The following is a 21,415-nucleotide window of genomic DNA, read 5'->3' as shown; positions in this document are numbered from 1 at the left end:
TGAAATAGCTTCTCTTTTTGTCCCTGCTTTCTTTAGTCTAAGCTTATTCCAAGTGCTCACTCTTCTGGTGGTTAAGATACATCTTCATAGCTTCAGTGAATTCATGGTCAATTATAGCCACTTGTACCAGTGCCAATAATGTCCTTTAGCTGAAATATCGTTCTTTTAAGGGAAGATGACTTTCCAAATAGGATTTTGTGGCCATAGTCCTCCCTTCCAGACGTACCCTTGTGTGGCACTGTATGGGCAGCCCTTTCCTTACTGGGGATCTGAAAGTGGGTCAGGGCATTGTGCGCCTAAGCAGATAATATACAATGTACTGTGAGCTTTCCAAAGGTACTGCAGGGTCTTTCTGACACCCTCCCAAAATAGTGGAGGTTAAGTCATGTGAAAACTGAAGGGCAAGCAGTGGATTTGTTATATGGGCAAGAATTATTTATTAAAAATTCCCAAGACAATAAAGACTTTAAAATAAGGCTTATAATAATAGCTTTGCTCCTGCCTTGCTACGGCTTCCACTAGACATTAATTCCATTATTAAAAATTAAATTTGTTTTATTTATGATCCTGTTTTCTTGGAAGACACCTATTGATCAAAATAAGCCTTGCCTTATTAAAAATTCAGAGCATTATCTGGATCAGTTGTCAGGCTAGATATATTAAACCAGAAAGTGCTTTAACACTAGCGTGTAGAAAGCAATGTCCCAGGGAAAGGAGAAGGGGAGCCAGGCACACCTACAGACTTTATCCCAAAAACCCAAAGCACCCTTAGGCACCCCAGGGCAGGAGCAAGCTGTGGTGGGGTGCCAACGGGGCCATGGGGGGTGCCTCGGTGCTTGAGGCACCTCTCCAGCCACATACCATTCTCCAAGCTCTGGTGAAGTGCAACATCTGCAATTGGGTGCTTACATGGAGATAGGATGAGAGTTGTTGGCTTGTTACTGCGCTGGCTGGAAGATGAATGGATAGAAAGGTATACGTGTCGTGTAAATTGGTTGAATAACAGTGTGTTTGGGGAAAATGTTGGATTTTGCACACGGGTATCTGATGAGGCTGGGTTAAAAGACAGAAACTTCATGAAAAATGCTCAGATGGGTAGGGTTAATGGTGGAAAAGACCTTGACAAGTGGGCAGTGTGTACTGGTGAGCCTGAGAATGAACTATTGTCTGAGACTAAGTGGGAAGTGGAATAATAGGAGGCCAGTTCATGCAAGAAAGAAAACCTACAACTGATCTCCACAAAGGATGGAATATTTCTCCTTCCAGAGGTTTGATGTGGGAGATACAGATAATATTTTGGTTTTCTCCAGACTCCTCCAGAATATCATTTATTTAAAAACAACAACAACAAAAAACAAACACTAAAACAAGCAAACAAAAAAAAAATCCCACAAAAGTTAAGGCTCTAGCCACTGCAGCTGTGAAGGAAGCTTTCAAAACTAACATGAATTTAAATTAGGAAGTTTTTATCTGCCTGAATGTGATGCTTGAAAATAAGAGTCATTTCAGGCAATTCAATGGCATAATGAAATAATGAAAACATCGTATGAAATTATGCAAAACCAGGGGAAATTCAATATCCTGGAATCCTACACTCAGATTAATTAAGTTAATGGCAAGGTGTAATAGGGCACAACATTTGGGAGATTGTATAGAACTTCAGCTGTGTAGGGTTTTAACAGCCTTAGAAGGGGAAGGTGAGTCTTTAAGTGCTGTAAGGCACCTTCCTCAGTAGTTAAATGTAACGTTTGGGGGAAAAGTACTGACTTCCCTTCCCTTCCCTTCCCTTCCCTTCCCTTCCCTTCCCTTCCCTTCCCTTCCCTTCCCTTCCCTTCCCTTCCCTTCCCTTCCCTTCCCTTCCCTTCCCTTCCCTTCCCTTTCCTTACCTTCCCCTTCCCCTTCCTTCCCCTTCCCTTCCTTCCACTTCCCTTCCATCCCTTCCCTTCCCTTCCCTTCCCTTCCCTTCCCTTCCCTTCCCTTCCCTTCCCTTCCCTTCCCTTCCCTTCCCTTCCCTTCCCTTCCCTTCCCTTCCCTTCCCTTCCCTTCCCTTCCCTTCCCTTCCCTTCCCTTCATTTTAGATTGGAGAAAATAAAATATGCTTCAAAGATGCTGTCTTAATTTCCCAAACAAAAACAGATAACGATGTATTTCATATAGGAAAAATGTCGTACCAAGATGATCGTATTTGTGGAGAAGAGGTATATTACTGTTTCTTTTTTTTTTTCCATCTAAAACTGAATCTGACATTAATTTACAAATAGTTTCAGGCAACCAGTAACTCAATTTCTTTTCCTTCATAAAGTATGTCTGAAAAAATTAACTGCACTTCTACCTTGAATACTTGCAAACTGCTCAGTCTGCAAACAGTGTTCAAGTATGATGGGAATTTCCTGGTTTCTGCTCCCTCTCATTTTTATGTGGGGACGAGACCTGGGAAAGGATGTAAGACACCCAAAACTTACAGTGAAATTTGTGAATGGAAAAAACGTACTTACCTAGACTAGCAGCAAAAATGAATGCTAGGAATCAGATCCCTTACTGTCAAACTGCTACCCCCAAAATCTGGCAGCTTGGAAATCAGCAGCCCAATGTACTGTCCTAGGTGACAGGCTGCTGGGCCAGCCCGCAGGGTCATCCCACTGACCCCACAGAAAGTGGAGAAAGCTGAAAGCCACAAAGGAGCAAGATAAATAGCAGCATGGTGATCATCACAGCAAAGCTTCTGCTTGCCCTTACTGTGCTAGCTGGGGAGTGCAGCCTCAACTCTCGCAGGAAGCAGCTCCAGATGAAATTTACTTCACTGGAGGGACTCACACTGGAAAGTTTCCTCATCTGAGGGTTTTTCCCTGCTCTTAAAGCCATGTTACCCCTGCAGCAGTCTAAAATGCACTGATTGGTGTGAGACCAGGCCTGTAGCTGGAAACTACAAGAGACAAAACTGCTTCAGTGCTGGTGGAGGGCTTGCTCCCATCAGGGCGCCTTGTCAGGCCACACCACGGCTCTCAGCTTGCGGTGAGCAGCCCCCACGCTTGGTTCCTAAGGGAGACATTTCAGCGTGCGGTATGGGTAGTTCAGCTTTCAAAGAGGCAGAGGGAGATGGGAGGGAGGAGGAAGGGGAATTACGTGCAGTTAGAGGGGTGGAAGGAGGTTGCTCCATTGCACTGTTTGAGATCTGGTGAGCATTTCTTGGTGGATTCCACTCTCCCCAAGGCAGACTTTGCAAATATGCTGGCACAACAGAGTCGAGCACCAGAAAGGAACTGCATGTTCCTCTGAAAACACATTGTTGAAGCCTGTTCATTGTACAAAACAGCGGTCAGTGTACAAAAGAGACAGCAACATCTCCTGAGTAAAGATAACCTGGGGGGAGAGAGAGAACAAGCAGGTTTGCCTGTCCTGGCCAGCCCAGCTGGGTCACAGTACAGAGTATCTGCCTCAGCCCCCTGCTCCCAGCGAGCACGGAGCCTCCGGCCCCTGCTTCTCTCCTGACTCACGCCTGGCTCTGTTCGAGCGAGGTTCTTTAACCTTAACAATGCAGCTGCAGAGTTAGCCTGTCTCATTTGTTTCCATTTCAAGTAAGCATAAATCCTCTTGCTAAGTCATCTGCTGTAGCACTGTGGGCATCGTGCTGCTCAGGCCTGGCTGCTCAGGAGAAAGGCAATAGCCTGAGATTAGTTCACGTGTTAGTAAAGGGAACATCAAACTGCTGGCCAAACAGGGAGAGATGGTGATCTGTGATAGAAATGTGTGTTAAGGCTGGCAGGAAAATGTAGGGGAAGAAAATGGGGAGGAGAAAATTTGCAGTTAGATATCAGTACATTGAAAGTGGCATCATTTAATATTGCTAGCAGGAAAACGTATTGTGGTTTAAATTAATGGAATGTTTTATGGGGTGCTTTTATACAGCAATTCGGTGCTCATGGTGAAGTTTTGAGTTGAGAAGTAATAAAGAATATTCCAGTGTAAAATATGCTACCTTCAACGTTCATAAAACCCACCATACTTTAAAGGACCCAATCCCGGTCACATCCACAGAAACCGAAGCTTTGCCTTTGACTTCCATAAAAGCAAGGTCAGCTACAAGATGATCAATTAAATAGGATTTCAAGAATGATTTATTGTCCCCACAATATTCATTTTCACCCCATTAGTGTTCCTTTTCGTTACTGTGACCTTCAGTCTTGCAGAGTGAAATGTTCCTTGCTCCGAACCGTGCCGTAACATGGTGAGACGGCAACCAGCAAGGTGCTGATCTGAACCCAACAGGGCAGTACCAGGGGGCAGGGACTTTGTGCAGCACGGTGGGCTCCCGGCCAACACCTTGTGTTTGGGACACCCTGGTCATATAAATGCTCTGCAATTATAATGCATCAGTTAATGTACAAGTTTGAGGGATCCAAATATTTTTAATAAGATCGAATTTAATCCAATTGCTTGCTGATCATTTTAATACTGTTGCAGTGACTACATTACAGCATCCAGACAGATATTTTACTGGGGTCGATTTGTGGTTTTCTTTCCCAAATCCAAACACATAGCTTTGGACCTCTCAGACAAGTTGAAATCAAAGGGGCAAACCCAGTGGAACAGGAATTCATTTATGAACCACGGATATCACAGACCTTGGAAATGTTGACTTGCAGCTGCATTGAAAAATGGAGATGTTTGATGCAGTGACAGATAATAGACTATACTGTATTTTCTTCTTCTATTGCCGTTTGAATTGTATATTTAGTGAATTAGTCATGATTGATGATAGTGTTTTAAGGACTCGCTAGTTCTTCCCAGGAAAAGATGGCATATTTTAACTATATTAATGGTTTGAGACTTAAGGATAGCACCATATATTTTTGTAATCTTTCAGCAGCGAAGCCACAATTTATACAAATGGATTCACTCTGTCTTTAGCTCAAGCAACTCTGACAAAAGATGTCATTTGAAGTAATGTTGCTCATCATTCATAGACAAAAGCTTAAGGCTACATTGCTTTGATATGAAATTGCTTTGGAGTTTTCCACACCTAGCAAGATCAGTTTATGCTGTTAATGATAATTTAACTGTTTTCTGCAGCTCCAGATTAGACTTCTTTTGAACAAAAAAAAGTGCTTATTTACCAACAGAAAGAGCTGTACTACCTTGACAGTGTGTAGGAGGAGAAAAGAAGCATTGCAGCCACAACTCGGAATCACCTGAATATCAGCTCTGGAGCAGTTACAAAATACCACTAGCGTGTGTTCAGCCAAAATAGCCCATTTACAGTACCATGCATTAGATCCCTTTGTAGCACCTCAGTAAGGAAGCACATCATTGCAGAATAATGGAAAGGGCAGGGAGAAGTCTTTGACTTCAGTTTGGCATGTTAGCTGAAATGGAGTCCAATCCTGCATTTGTAGTCGAATGCTGCCTTTTGTTATGATAGCAGTGATGCACATAGAGGGACCCATCTCTGGGTGGGTAACAGTAATCAAACGCCTGGCACAAAAGCTGGTTTTTAGACACAATCTGAGAATAATAATAGATTAAGAAAGACATTCTGCCCTAAAAGTGTATTGAGCATTACTGTTGCACAGTGGTTTTGCTTTTGTTATCCCTTTTACAAAGCCACTATGATTTTATTACTTACAAACAAACAAAAAACAGTCCTTTCTCCATTTAATCCACTGGTTCTGTCAAAAGCAATGGTACCATATGCTTTGTAGATAAGTGATGGATCTTTATCAAGTGCCTATTTTACAGATGTGCTGATGCACAAGTATTTTCTGTAATTATCAATTAAAATCTGGGAGAGGAAGTGATAATATTTTCCATCTGTAATGCTGCATTTAGATTTTCTCCATATTACCCTATATAAATACTTTGTTCTGTAATTGTTAATCCAAGTATTGTTCACCTCCTGAGAAACTCTCGTGCTCTTTAGCTATGCGTCTTACTATTTCAGTTGAAAATGTGGCCTTCCATTTCAGGAAAATATAGCTTAGAACTGAAGACTCTTGATGAACAAGACATAATCTTTTTTCCTGTAGTAAATAAAACCTGATTGATAAATATTGTGGGTCAGGAAGAGATGATGGATATGTACATGCTGATTAGAGAGACGTGAACATGGTGCATAATGCATTTTAAAGCACTACAGCAGAACTGAGAAAATGTTTCAAATGGGGGTAGGTGGCAGGTAAAACAGTCACAGGTACCTGGGGCAGGTTACCACCGCGTGACGAACATCAGCCTGTCATCCCATCCTTTGGGACAGAAGTGTTAGGAATGGTTAGAAACTTCTATTTTTATTTGGGGGAAAATTTGTGTTTCTTTTTCTCAGATTTTGCTTTCATTTTACATAGGAAAAAAAGCTCAAATTCTCAGAATTCCCCATCTAAAAGTGAACCTGAAAAATGCCATTTGGGAATAGTGTTTCAGTAGGAAATGGAAATTTCAGAGTAGTATTATTAGAAAACTTGTGAGTTGGGGTGTCCTCTTTAAATTCCTTCCTTTGTTGCTTGGACATCGTTCCCTAAGCTGTGGCAGTGGCAGTACATAATGATGTATCAGATAAGATATACAATGGCAGTCAAAATAGTATGCTGAGTTTTCTTTGAATGATGCAGTTTAAATGTAATGGCATTTACTAACCAGAACAGATTGAATCGTCTTGTTCTCATGTTGAAAATGTCAAAGCAGAATCTCAAATTGCTTCAACACATGACAAACAGAAGTCACTTTCAACAGGAAAACGAAGTGTCAAGCAGGTTCGTTACAACAAGATGACACAATTCCATGAAAAATTTCTCAGAAATTACATTCCTGCTGCAAAACGTGTATCTGGCTGCTGGAAATAAGCAGCAGAAAACCTTAAAGCTGGAAACAGCGGGGAAGTGCAAAAGCTAAGGGAAGTGATCTCTGTTCTGAGCTGCTCTACCGACAGTGTCCTGGTGGCAGTGAGGGGTAGGAGCACTGCTGATTGCTGTCCTGGCAATCAGGTGGAGAAACAAAAATCCCCTCCCTAGATGCCTGTGTATGTGCAAGTGATTCAGGCAGAGTTTGTTTGGTGTTTTTTTTCCGTAATGTAAAAATTATCTCCCTTTGTCAATTAGGGTTGGGGGAAATATACTGAGGCAGGATCATGAGGCAGGATAAACAGTAGCAAGTGTATCTCTGATTACTTTACATGCCTATATTATTCCTGCTTTTATTCGTTTTCCTTCTAATCCATTCACTAATGATATGAGTCTGCCCAATTTTTTCTTAACGGTGCAACAGGTGGTTAGTAACTACTACAATTCAACATTTCTTGTAAAAGGAGAAGGAAAAAATAATAGCAAAACCCGATGCAATATAGTGTGTAGCTTTTGAAGACAAATTAGAGACACTGAACCTACATAAATATTGCATAAACATTTTATGAAAAGGTTTTCCTTGTCAAGTGTAGTAATGCTTCTCGTTATTGTAGCAAAGCCTCCCAAGCCAGCGTCTTAATCCAAAGAAGGCATCAGAATTAACAGGCTGGATGGGGCAGGATGAAACCTCCTCATTAATCACCTATTGAGAGTAATCCATTGGCAAGAGAGGACTTGACAGAAGTGTCCATATTACTTATTCATGAATATTGTTAATCCGAAAAACTGAAAATTGAATTATCATCTAAAAGTTATTTGCTGTGTGCCAGCTTTGAAATTGTGGTGCTCCTGCTGAACATCAAAGAAGGCCGAGCTGTTACACGGCACAATATCTAATTATGTCCAAAGCATGAGTTTTAGATGGTCTCTACTGCCTTTGAGACTTCAAGTGAAGTGTATTATTAATGCAGATCTTCAGTAGCTCTGTTCTCTTCTTTGAAAAGCTGTGCACAAATCCTTGGTCTGTAAGAAGGGTTTTGGCTGCGGGCTCTCTCAGGGCACGAGGAGGCTTGTGGCTGCCTCAGACAGCAAACCAAGGGAAGTGGGAAGGTGGGGCCAGATCCTTCATTGCGTGATTATGGTGTGTGTGGCAGGGAGCTCCTACCAAGCTTGGAGTGGGCTTTTCCCAGCCCCACAAAGAGCATCCACAGTTTTGCTTAGATACAGTACCTTAGATGAATCAGTACTTAGCTGGCATTCATTGTCCACAATGATTCTCTTTTGATACATTATCTCTATTTAATACAAGGGGTTTAGTTCAGAAAATAATGGATTGCTTTGAGTTTTATTAAAATAACATGTGAAATCCACTCCATATTAGCTTATGTTGCTGGGGTTGTGCTGTGGTGCGGTACTTCACTGCACACGAGTGGCCACATCGATCATGGAACATGAATTGGTTGTGGACGGCAGGGTTTTGGTGCTCTAACTTCAGGTTGACAAGAACGATAGCTTTCATCTGCATGCAGAGCCCCCAGCTGTCCCTTTGAGACAGACGATGAGATCTGGCTTCATCCGTCACCACTTCTTTATTTTTTTATAAGACAAAAAGAAAAAAAAGAATTAAGAAATTCAAAAGATAAAATGCCGTAAGATGTTCTTTGTAGATCTCCTTGAAATGGAGGGCTGCTTCAAGCATCTTATTTCTGCCCAGAGTCCAAGAGAAACATTTTGAGTGCAGGTGAAATGATGTATCCTTTGTGTTAAATACACTCAATTCATTAAATAAAGCACACTCCATTTGAGATTTTCATGAATTATATTGGAAGAAAATGCAATTTACATTTAGCAACAATTTATTACACTTTTTTTCTCTGTTTCTCAGGAAACTCACGCTCGCCTCATAAAAGAAAGCTGCAAGACCCACATTTAGGAAGAGAATAAAATGATTGTGTATAATCTTATCCAATCTGTGAAATTTATAAATGTGGTGAAAAGAAAGGTGTGTTGTTGGCAACCGCAGGAATGTGGAAATTTGATATCATCAGTGAGAGCCCTGCTAACACAGACTTGTGCTTCTTTCCAGCACCTACCCCAGAATGGCCCTAATGGCAGCACTGAGAGCAGCCCATGCCGTCAGTGCCACTGCAGGCTGTTAATGGCTCACAGCCAGAGATGCCTGCCAGTCAGCTGCCGCTGGCATTTGGCGTGGGTATTGCAGGAGTGTTGTTAGAACAGCCCTGGTGTAATTACTTTGTGATAGGCACCTTGCGGGATTCTGTCATCTGTACTTCATTAATGTGCGATCTCTGCTATCATTTCTGTTTCACTTCACCAGAGTCCCCCTAAGTTACGTTCTATTGCGTAAGTGCCATCAGAACCTCACCATTTCGTTTTCTACAGCCCTACGTGACTTGATTACCTTGTAGGAAGGGGGCAGAAGGTCCTCCACAAATCTGCGAACTGGAGGAGCCAAAAAATCCAAAATTCAGTTCCTTTCTACTTTTCTTAATATATTCATGAATTCAACAAAGCTACTCTAGCGCCTGATGCTCCTGCCCTTCTCCCCACAGTAGTTCCTCTATCTACATATGCTCTGAGAGCTTCCTGTGTGCAGTAGCTGAAGGCATCTTAGGTGAGCAGACTGGCAGCAAGACTTCAGAGTCTGGCAGAGATGATTTCACAACGCAATTGTCAGCTGCTGTTGCAGATTTGAAACAGGCACCCTGTGCTGCAAGGCATGACCTTGCAGCAGAAGCTGTTGGAGCAGCTGGCAAGAGCAGGACAGACAGACACAGCTCGTCATTAAGGATTTTCACTGCTCTCAAAGTCAGGGGGCTACAGGCGGGGCCAGCTTCTTTTTGGTGCCAGCAGTAGGACCTCCCAAACACAGGTCTGTTCCAAATTATCGAGGGCTCAATGGGTTAGAATCAAACCCAGCAGTAATGATTCAAGAGCATTTGAGTGCTTCAGAGTTCATTTGCTTTTCAGCAGAGACACAGCTTCTTCCTTAAAATGGTGATTGTGTTGTCTCTCTCTGTCATAAAAACAATTAATGTCATAAATTCTAATTATCTACTGCTAATACCAAAAGGCTAAACTCCTTCTTGCAGGAGACAGTCCCACAGAGGCAGACCAAACATTAAAGCACTCTTGATCCTAGGTAGTTTGCAAAAAATGATGTTCGTGGTGCTGGTGGTGGAGGGGGAGGCATCCAGTTGCCATATCATTTCATCCCATTGTCCCCAAAGATGCATTTCTTGTTTGAATAGTAATAAACGGAGCAAAACTCTTTGTCACTGGGTAATGACTCCTGGCTTCCACACAAGTTCTGAGTTTATTGAGTTGGAGTTTATTGAGAATGAGGGCTCAGCGTTTATCTTCAAAGGTGGAGACATTTATCCTGCGACAACATTTAGTTGCGAAGGCTTCATTTCTGTTACAGCAAGTGACGGATGGAGGTGCAATCATCCTGTCAACTTGCTGCTGCTGGGGCGCAGCACAATGGCTGGATGCTGAGGAAGTGTTGTGACTGACTGCTGCACCGCCACAATGCAGCTGATCAGGGAGCAGCCTCCCGGCATAAACACAGCCTCATGGAGCTGCAGTTTTATGAATGAGCTGCTTGACGCGGTTCTTCGCTGCATTTCACCTTGTGTGGTAATTTACTGCTGTGCCAACAAAATGAAAAGCGATCCTTCTGATCCGGTAGTGACTTGATGCTGAACATGTGCTGGAGGCTCAGTCCCCAGAAGATACTTATTACGAGCCCAAGTGGGAACCCCTGGCTCTTCAGACAAGCTTTTAACTCCGCGAGTGCACAGCTCAGTCCCTGGCAGCCAAGACGGTAGCTGTCACTTTCACATTTACATCTGCACAATTGGCTCACACATTTGCTGAGGTGTAAGCAGCAACATAACAGAGAAGGCAGTAGCAGGTCAGGCCTGGAGCATTTTACTGTCAGCCACTGAGAAATCGGCTGGCATGAGCTGAGATTTCAGATGAGCCAAAGGGAGTTAGGTGCCTCTTTTCCAAGCGGTGCAATGCTGCTCTTCACCTCACAGCACGTGCCCTCTGCTTAACGTCCTCATTTAGCATTTCGCACACAGCTCCGTCTCCGTTGTGAAAGTTACAACGTCACTGCCAAGATTGTTGGATGCCAAAGCAGATCTAAGCCATGCCTGGAAGCGTGTGTATTTGAACTAGGAGCGAACAAAAGCTTAACTTGGGGTATGAGCTACTTTCAGATGAAGGACTTGGCATGCTGTTATTTGCCCCAGAGGATGCTATTCAAACACATCAGTTCTGCTGTCAAAAGGTTAGCCAGATTCTTGTTTGAGTGATCCTGGAGGCTCTGCACTAATTACTGGTGGGAAAATGCCAGATCCTTTGATTTAAGGAAGTAGGCTGGCATGCAATTGTCTCCTAGAAGATTTGAAACAATTTTGTTAGATTCCCTGCATTCTGCTTGATATTTGGATAATTGTTCCTTTCATCATTGCAAATCACACGAACAAATGTCCAGGAGGTACATCCGTAGCAAAATTATAGAACAGCAGACGTACTTTGGGTACATCACAACAAGAGGAAGAGTCACTATCTCCAAGGGAGAAGAGAAAGAGGAAAACCTTTCCCCAGCATTTGACTGATTCTTAGCCATATGCAAATTAATATTTTTACACTTCTGCCTTCAGCTCCCTTAGAAGAGCTCTCTGGTCTGGAAAACAGTTCAGCTGTGCTGTCCCAAGAACGAAGCCCTCCAAATTGTAAGCAGCTGTATTTGAATGTGACTGGCTTGATGCTGGTAGAAGTTCGGGTGCTTGGGGCACAGGTGATCCCTGTTGGCTTCGGGCATGCCTTCACCTGATGTGGGGGTGTTACGTTCAGAAGTTGTGAGCAGCTCAGCTGATTAAAAATTGCAGTAAGGGGCTTGCCTTGTAGTAGCAGTCTGAGCTGTTCATGCCTGTGGCTGCTGTGAAGGAAGGAAAGGAGTAGAGAGAGGGAGAGCACTGTGAGGCTGCTACAGCAGGAAGGTAGGAAATAATACAGGCAATAGTTGTGTCAGGTAACTAACGGAGGGAGCTGGTGCTCACTGAGATGCCTGGTAGTTTTTGAGCTGTCAGCCCTTACCCCAGTCCTAAGGCTGTCTCTTTTCAACTGCTTCGTGCTTTTTCTGGGGAGCTCATTAGTGTGTTACGTGCAAGTTTAGCTATGGAATGAGATGTTTTTTGTAATGGTAAGGCTGTGGTGGGGGAAGAAGTGAGCTGCTAGGCTCTTGCACTGCACTGGCGCTTAAAACCAGGCGCTGCTTCTTCCAGGCTATTTTCTTCTTCAGTTGGTCCTGTGGGTAGCTAGATGCTGCCCCATGCAGCAGGTCCTGCCAGGTGTTACTCCAGGACAAAGCACAAAATGGTACCTGAGGCCTCCGCTCAGACTTGATTTAGCATTGTAGAGCTGATACTTGCACAAGCAAACAGCCAGAGCCATCCCCACCTTTGTGGGGTACGGTCCCAGAAGGGCAGGTCGAGGCAAAGAACTGCTTAGAGCACTGCCTTGTTGGACTGAGTGTCTGGGAGAGGCAAAAAAATTGGTGCTTTGGGGAACCAATACGTCCTTGTTCCAGCAGTTTCACTGTAGTAGTACCGCTGCTTGGAGCAGCCCAGGAGCGTGTCGCGTTCCTAGGGATCTGAACAACCAGCAGACAGCTCCATCCCCGCTCTCCCTGTGACAGTAATGAGGTACACGCATGCTTCTCTGCAGAAGTACCACTGAGTCCTGTTCCTAATAAGAAGAACGTTTGCAGTGCATTTCATTGCTGTAATTTCAAGTGGTTTTGTGGAATGCGAAGTAAGAGTTAGGTGAGAAGGCATAATATTGTTAGCTTCATTAAAGGCACAACGGCATAGTAACAGCTTTAACTTTTTGTTCTGTCTCCCCTTTTAGCAAGGCTGAAGATCAGAGTGCCTCTATGATCTATAAGATTGTCCAGGGAACTCACAAAATTTCTCTTAGAGGAATGTGCATTTGCATTAAGGTTATTTATGGACTTCTGTCAAGTACAGAGATCCTGTTTTAGGTCAGAATTCTTTGCAGCTGAGAATATCTTCCATCTTCTTACTGCTTAAGAAGGACCAAAAGTGAATTTCACAAGGTGAATAAGTAATCTGTTTTCTGACCTCGAAAATAAGGATGGCTTTTGTTTTTTTATGAACGTGCATGACACTGAAGAGCTAGCAGTTTGCTGCCTTCAAAGCTCAGAATCCCCCCGTTCCTGCGTGCAGTCCTGCGTATTTCAGTTCCTGCGTACAGAGCTCTGACGGGCTGTCAGCTCTGTATAACTATTACCCTCTGAGAACAATATGGCCAAATAGAACCTTTTAAAATGTGATACCCAAAAACACATTTAAAAAATCACCCAAAGATACAAGTAAAGCGAAGGGAAGCAGGGGAAGCCCTGCTTGGGGTGGGTTGTGAGGGGTGCAGTGGGAATGAGATGCGCAAAGAACATGAAGCAAGGAAAGCCTGAACATGCTGGCACCGCATGGGTGCAGCTTCCCCAAGTCATACAGAGCACAGAGGGGACAAGTTAGTACCAGTAATAATACAAGGAAGGTTTAAGGGTAGCAGGGAAAAGAGCAAAGCGATGGTAGTAGAAAATGAAACTCTACTGAGGGTCCTCATGAAGTGCAGAGGCCTATGCTCAACTGAGGTGTCAGGTTTTGGGAGCTGGGGCTTTATTTTTGTCCCATCCCTTTGTCAGACTTCCACCCTCAAAAAAATCTACCTGGTGTATGAAGCTGCTTAGAATTGTGTTCTCAAGCTGATCTCTTTCTCCACTTCAGTCTTTGCTTTCTTTATGAGGTCTTGGACATGTGCTGAATTCTCATCAACAGAATTTCCCATTCATACTTCCCATTTATCTTTCATTCTGAGCCCTTCTTGTGGTTTTAGTCTTATTGAGACGCTGTTTAAATACCTTAGGAGATTCCTGTGTTGTCCTTGTGGGTAAACTGTGCAAAGGGTTCTTCTTACCAACGCGTGGTTTGGATCAGAAATGTTGGCTGTTGGCTTGTTACTGAAATGTCTGTTCAGTGACAAGCAGAGCATGGCTGGAGTGTCAGTGGAAGGAGCTCTGTTTTCATTTAAATGAAATGGGGAGCGGGTTATGCTGACAATCACCTAATCTGTCACCTTCTTCAGATGTGGGCTTAATGCTGTGTGGGTTGAAGATCCTTTGATAGCAGAGTTGAGCTGCCTCTGACTTCACACAGCTGCCATTTGATCGCTGCTTATCAGAGCCTCTCTCACACATTAGTGAAATGTGTGACTGCTGCACTTCTGCTTCAGCTGCTCAGCCGGCTTGTTTGAAAACCCTGGAGAAGGTGAGCTGCAAGATGCTGCTGCAGAGATGTCCTCCCAGTGTGAGGTGTCCTCCCAGCACACCAGTGAGCTCAGCTCCACTGGGAGCACAGGGCAGGAGCGTGTGGAGCTTCCTCCTCCTGGCTGGGGAGACCTGCTGCCTGGCTAAGGGCAGCTTTCAGCTCTAGCTAGCAAAGCTCTGGGCAGGCTGGTTTCCTATCAAACCACTAGGTGCTGAGGCTTCTGAGGAGCTGAGGGCAATTTTGCCTTTGTCTTTTATGGAAAAATGTGAGTTTAGGTTGCAAACTCAGATCAAATAACTTCTAGTGATCGATTCTAACTGAAAAAGTTTTGAAGTAAATTTGAAGTGTTTAATTTTTTTGGCACAAGATGCTGTGTTTGTTTAAAAAAAAAAAAATCTCCCTGTATTTTATTTATATATATATATATATATATGTACTCCAGGAATACTTGTTCTTTTAGCTCAAACTTACTTGCACAGACTAGCACTGAACGCTTAAACTGGGTCATGAGGCCAGTGTCTATAGCTGAACTGTTCAGTAGTAGCATTGCCCATGACTGTCTGTCCTCATGGCTTGAGTGATCGGTCACCTGGGTGTTGTTTCCAGCTCTCCCAATAGAGAAACCTCAGAACAGAAGCAGTAGGGTCCCTGCTTGGGCCTTGAAGAGCATCCAGATGCTAGGTTCTTTTCTTTAAGAATCTAAACTCTGTGTTGGGGAAACTTAAACATTGGGACTGGTCGCACTGAAATGGTTAGGTAGACATTTTAAATGAATGAAGTGTGTAACTTTACAGGATGAGAATCTAAAGCATTTGATCTAGGTGTTGTATGTGGATTAAAAATGACAAATGGAGTTCCTCTTGCTCCTTTCTGTGAAGAATGTAACTCCTGAAATTATTTCCACTCTATCAGTGGCCACTGCAGCCACGAGGAATTCAGCCCTGCATTGGCAATGTAGCAGCCAAAGCAGTGGTATTAGGTAATAAATGTTTGCATGCCATCAAGTATACAAACATTTGGTTGCTTACGTGACAGAGCTTTTCTTATCCAGTTATTTGTCTCAATTTTTCCATTACGTTTTCTCATTTTCTTTTCTAGCATTACTCACAGACAAGCCTCCAAAGCCATTGTTCCCCATGGAGAACCAGCCAACTGTTATAGATGTCCAGCTGGGTAAGTCCCCTTGTGGGAATAATAGATCCTAAATTTCCATTCTGGTAGCAGATGGGGAAAAATTGCAAGTGGTAAGAAAGGTTCAGTGGTACTGTTATTAAATGCAAATCAATTTGCAGCTTCTCATTTGTAACTGTAGAATTTTCCGTCATGGCAATTTCGGGGAATGAACCTGTGTAACATCAAGGGACAGCAGTACTAATTGGTTACGCTGGGTATTAAAGAATATAAATATAAAATACGATGTTTTGCAGCTCTCTTTAACATATGATTGATAGAGTAACATGTCTGCGTAGGTGCTGTATTGATCTGTAGATGTTCACCCTAAGACAAATAGTCTCATAAAAGAAATGCTGATTCCTTTAAAAGTTAATGGAAAACCGTGTTTTCAGGTGGTTCTGAATGTGTACCAGAAAGGGCTTTTGACTAAAATGGCTGCGTGCTTTTCTCATTCCCACTGTATTTTCTTGTGTGGTTGCATAGCTCTGAATCTCAGCTGGCAGCATCTATTTTTTCTTGTGTTGAGAAACTCTGTTAGAAAGTTCTGCTAACTTCAGGGAGCTGTGAGGCATCGTGATGCTGAAAGAATTGCTTGGCTTTGAAGTTCCAGAGGCTTTTTTTTCAGTGCCTTGAAAGTACGTTTCTAATTTGAAGAAACGTAAGTGGAGTTACTTTTGAGGACTGTGTTGCCATGAGTTTAAATTACAAAGGATGCATTGCAAATGTGGGTTATTTACTCTGTGTTGAAGGAGTGCTATTTGCTTTCTTCTTCAGCTTGATTCTTCCACTCTTTTATTGCAAAGTTGGGTAGGATTCAGTGGTGGAGTAGTCTTTAAAGGCAAGCAGAGTCAGAATGAAACATGTAAGGTGGCTGGTGAGTGCAGTAAAGCCTTTTGTCTGTTTGTGTGACATCCTTGTTTTTAAACTAGGAGCCGAACAGTATCAGCAAAACACTTCAGATGGCATGGAGTATTTAAAAATGGGGCTTGAATTCCTGAATGTGATTCCTGAATTGTGGCAAGAATGAGAATCATTTGTGACCCTAGCTAATTTTTCTCTTGTGTACCTGAACTGACTCAGGAGTCTGTCAGGACTTGTCCAGGGAAGGAAGGCAGCAGTGGAGCTGGGAAGCAGCCAGTACCTGCTGAATCCTGCAGGCAGGTAAATGTGTGTGCTCACGCTCCCTTCCTCAGAAAATCCTGAGCAGAAATCGAGCCTAGAAGGCAAAAACACAAAATCAGTCTGAGGCCACACTCAGAAGCCCCACAAAACTAGCAGCAGAACAGTCATCGAAGTTTGGATCAGCCCTAAAGGCTGAATTTGGTTTCCAGGTCCAGCTTGTTAAAAGTCAACTTTGTAATGATTTCCTCTGGGAGCAAACTGTCCCCGCGTGCAGCTGTGTAATAAGGGCACTCAGAGGCACATCTTTGCTTGCTGCATTTTTATTCCATCTTCATTTCCTATTCCAAGTTCCTCCATTCCATCAGGACTCTGTTTTGTACTGAGCTTTTTCTTTCCTACGTGAAAACATTTTGTTCCGACTGATTAAAAGGGGTTGATTCAAAGTAAGTAAAATGAAAACAAACAAAACCCCTCCTCTCCTTGGAGATGTGGCTCAGTAATAGGATTTTGGAATATCACTGTAGGGAAATAGAAATCTTGCATCTTCATGTGCCGGAATGTATTCCATGAGTTGTCCTCCAAGATCAGGGAATTTGCATATGGGGCTTCTCTTCTGGTGGGGGAATGGTTTTGGTTATTGCCACTAAACCATATTCATATTGTGCTGTAAGAAATTAATGCCTATGAAAGAACCTGAACTTCGTTCTTGAATATGCAGTGAAATTTGCCATATATCTCTCTTAATTTAAAATGACAGATAGATAGAGCTAGAAAAGCCCCAGGGAACACCTTCAGCTCTTGGCAGGTACCTGTGGATTGGGCCTTGGAAGCCACACTGACCTCTGCAGTGTGCTGCAGACCCCGTAAGGACTGGAGCTTTGGAGGAGAGAGAAGCATTTGATTGCAGTGAAGAAACAGCAAAAAGCTCTAAGTCAGGTCATCTCCTGGAATGCTTTTCTGAAATCTTGCTAAACTGTTAAGAGTTCTAACAAGTGATGTTTTTGTGTTGTACTAGACGTGAAAGCAAAGCCCCTCTGAAAGGATCTGTGCTTCAGAGGGCATTTAGCCCATGGAGCCAAATCATCCCATACGCCTGCTTTTTCAGTGGTCGTGCAAGTATGAATGCGCCGCTAAACTACAAAAGGAATGGAGTTTAATCCACCTACTTGTTCTGAGAGATTATTTTAGATTCTGTTGGAAAACTAATCTTTAAAGAGATGGCTGTCTTTGCTTTATGAGCAGAAGAGATTAATAGTTATTTAGGGGCTTTATCCTAAATGATTAGCACAATGCTGTGCAAAATCCTCCCAGAACTCTAGGCAGTGGCCTGACTATTTAGCAGCTTACTTGACCTGATTGCAGACTTCAGAATTCACCTTTTGGCTTTCCTGTTTTGTAAGAAGATTCAAATGAAAATAGGTATGCACAATTCTTATTGACGGTGGATAAAAGAGCTCCTCCAGGCTTCAAACATGGCTCAGAGCCTGCCTTGTTCTTCTGAAGGAGCATGCTTGTACTTCTTGCTTGTTCCTTTTTCCTTTTGGAATTTGACAGAGATCAAAACCAACCCTGTCAAGGTTATTGAGAAGCAGAAGCCAGAATCTTCTTCTTTCTTGTGTTCTGTGTTTGCTTGTGGTAGAGAAATAGAGGAAGAGAGGAGATGATGAGCACAAAACAGCATCCCAGAGAACTAGAGAAATAGTCTGAAAACAATTCCACTGTCTTGGATGCTTTATGAGGTCAGATAATCACTTCATCTGTGGGCAGACCTAGAAAATAACAATCTGTTTATTTTTTATTTACGTCTTCATTCTCATAAAAGGGGGGAAAAACACCCCCACTTTTTTATTTTGATAGCTCGTGGCTTCGGAGGACAGCATAGTAATAGTACTTTATTGCATGGCAATACAGCACAATCTTACATCTTGATTGTAGCAAATATACTTTATAGAAAGAATAAACATCATGTTTTTGCAGATATGAGCTTAATCTGATACTATTATTTGCTTCCTGAAAAATGATATTCCTGAGTTTCTTCATTAAATTAAAATCAGATTTGATTGTACGAGCCAAAATACACACAGGTCTTCTGCCCAGGAGACAGTGTGGCTTTAGCATGAGGCTCTGGAGATCGTATTTAAAGAGTTTTGTGCCATGCATCCTTATTTTTCTGTTTGCAAAATGTGACAGTCTCCCACGTAAAGGTCTGCATGTGAACTTCCTAAAGCTTAGGACAGTGTGATTCAAAGAAGTTGTTCAAATACTTTTTTTTTTTGCTGTTGCTTTGACCGTATAAACCTAGCTGCCTATTTGGATTGTTTGTACCAAATCGCTAAGGCTAGACAACTCCTGGTACGAGTTAGAAAAGTAAAGATCAAAACCCCTGTCAGAAGTCTCCAGGCTGCGGTGCCGTATGTTTTAAAGATCTCTCATCCATTTTCACATGCAGCTGTTCTGGCAGTGAGGGGAGCATGCTGTGCTCTAAGTCTTAAGTGACTTGTTGGTACAGCACTCTGATTTCTTAATTTCTTTTTTTAACTCTTTTCCACCTAACTTTGTTCGCTCCTAGTACTTTGTGAACGTGGAAGGAAAGATAACCAGTCCTTTGAATTCTGATTACGTGATTACAGAGTAGGTCTCTCCTCTGACCTGGCTTCTTTGCCTAATCCTGGTAGGTAGTGCTAAGGGGCTGGTGTCTGGTGTAAAAGCAGCATGGCAGGGATATGTATTAGCAGAAGAAAGGAAGCTTGCTTGTGCTTTGACTTTGGGCTGGATAGGGCCTTGTAAGAATCGTGGAGGAGCTGCATCTCACTAGCTGACGTTTAAGGAGCTCCCAGAGTCACCTAGCTTGCACCATTGCTGCTGTTTTACACTTCTGTGGTGTTCTTCAGTATTAAAAAAGCTAAAAACACCACATCAAAACAGATGCTAGGACTTTCTGTTCTGTTCATTCTACAACGTAGAATACAGTGATTGTGGTGTGAGGTTAGTCTTTTCCTTATGAATATCTGTGGAGAGCTAGGTGAGACTGGAATTAATGTTCGTGTCTATATGGAGTTGATCACTTTGGTATCACTGGCTTTTACATTAGGTACTGGTTTTGTTTTCAGACATTTACTTAAGAAAAGCAGCAAGAGTCTTAGAAAACAAAACAAGAAATATCTATGTTAATTCATTTACTTACCAAGGGAAATGTCAGGGGATTTACCTCGCTGATTTCATGGTAGTTTCTGTGTCCAAAGATGCTGAGGAAAGAAAACAGGTAGTTTATGAGGGTTCTCCCTTTTTCCTAATAGCTGACCTGGTCAGAAAGATTTTGTTTCTAGAAGATTTCAGTGCAATTCCGTGAGGCTGGTTATTAAGCAGATCAATAGAGCTACTGTAAAACAAGCGTAAGAGAACATACAAAGCTCCAGTGTCTGCCGACAGGTATGGGAAAAGAACAAGAATAGCACTTAAAAAATAAAGCAAGGTCCTTTTTGTCAAAGCGCTGGTTCCATGCTCTTCTGTTGAGACGTGGAGCTCGTCACTTGTATGAAGTGCTGTGGCAGCCCAAATGCACGTTTACAAGGAGATCTTGGCCCTGCTGGAGTGAGATGTGGGCACAGGAGTGTGCCAGGCATCCAGAGCTGGTGCCTGAGTCGCCCCAGAGCTTGTTCAAACTCCTTCTCCTGAAAGCTCAAACCTGGTTAGACCTGGGAGGGCTTTCCTGGGAATGGAAAAGGCATTCGCCTGTTGTAGAGTGAGTTGGGTGTCTCTTTTAGGATGGAAAGGCTGGGAGGTAATGTCTTCTTTCACCTGCTTGCTTCACCCATTCTGTGAGAATGCCTGAGGTGTTTGATGTAGATGTCTTCCCCTCCGTGTCTTCCAAAATTAAAAAGGTCTGATTAAGGTAATTAATTTTTCGGATTTGATTTCACCAAATAGATCAATCAATACAAAATCATAAGTATGTGAAGGCAGAGCTATATAAAGAACAGCCTTGATACAAGATACAGCATACACATAGGTAATCTCTAATAAGGAAATCAGGTAGCAGTCAGCAATGCTGGTTTTTCTGTTGAATCCAGCTTTTCAAGATACAAGTTGTTTTCCAGCTAGACTAGCCTGTAAATGTTACTCCCATAATACAGTCTGTAACTATTACTAAAAGTAGTAATGTAAGTGGAGGAATGGGTGCTGAAATCACGGGCAGACTGGAAGCTGTCCCCAGAGCCTCAGTTGCCCTTGCCCTGCTTGGTGCCCATGTGTGGGGTGGGCGAGACTTGCCCCACATCTCGTCCTCCTGTCACATGCTGTCTGGGTGGCACAACCCAGCACCCTGTACCAGGGACCTGGGTCTGTGTGCACTGTGCGGCAGAGGAAAGCTGAGGCTGAGAGCAGAGAAGGCGCGTGGCTGCTGTCCCCTGCACCCCAAGCCCAGGAAAACCGGGTCTCCTCCGTCCCTGGTTCTCCCACCACATCCCCATCTCCAAGCCATGCCCCCATGCGCTCTTGGTGGTTGGAGAAGCAAGCCAGGACCCTCACTGTTGTCTCCTCCGTACCTTCCAGCTGTCTGCAGCTCTCTGCTGCACCCACCTTTTCCCAGAAATAAGCTGGGACTTCGTCTTTCTTCCCCCAGGAGCGCAAACCCCAGACACTTCTCTCCCTTAAGTGGCTACAGATGTGCTGTGTAAATGATCCGGACTCCACGCTGGAGATTCACTCCCTCTTGGCGGTGCAAACCATAACACCAAAAGCTTTGTGTCCCTGCACAGATATACATGAAGGAGCACTTTTCCCTAGGGAATGAAAAGAAACCTGGGGTATATTTCTCAGGAGCTGCCTGTCCCTGCAGCACAGGGTCCGCAGCTATTTCAGCCGAACATGCCTGTGCGAAGGGGTGCAGGATTTGCATCTATTACAACC

The 21,415-nt window shown here is 43.3% G+C and overlaps 1 protein-coding gene across 10 annotated transcripts in view; it reads left to right on the top strand.

Moving 5' to 3' along the window:
• The window catches only part of IL1RAPL2 (interleukin 1 receptor accessory protein like 2), a 358,032-nt gene that overhangs the window by 244,089 nt on the left and 92,528 nt on the right, over positions 1-21,415 (top strand). For all 10 annotated transcript variants that reach the window (XM_040572218.1, XM_040572223.1, XM_040572227.1 and 7 more), the window contains one exon: positions 15,311-15,385. In XM_040572218.1, coding sequence (XP_040428152.1) covers positions 15,311-15,385 — 75 coding nt within the window. The remainder of the gene's footprint in view (positions 1-15,310; positions 15,386-21,415) is intronic.

This window comes from Cygnus olor, chromosome 13 (assembly GCF_009769625.2).
Source record: "Cygnus olor isolate bCygOlo1 chromosome 13, bCygOlo1.pri.v2, whole genome shotgun sequence".
In the NCBI taxonomy this organism is placed as follows: Eukaryota; Metazoa; Chordata; class Aves; order Anseriformes; family Anatidae; genus Cygnus; species Cygnus olor.
This window is presented reverse-complemented; position numbering and strand designations above follow the sequence as displayed.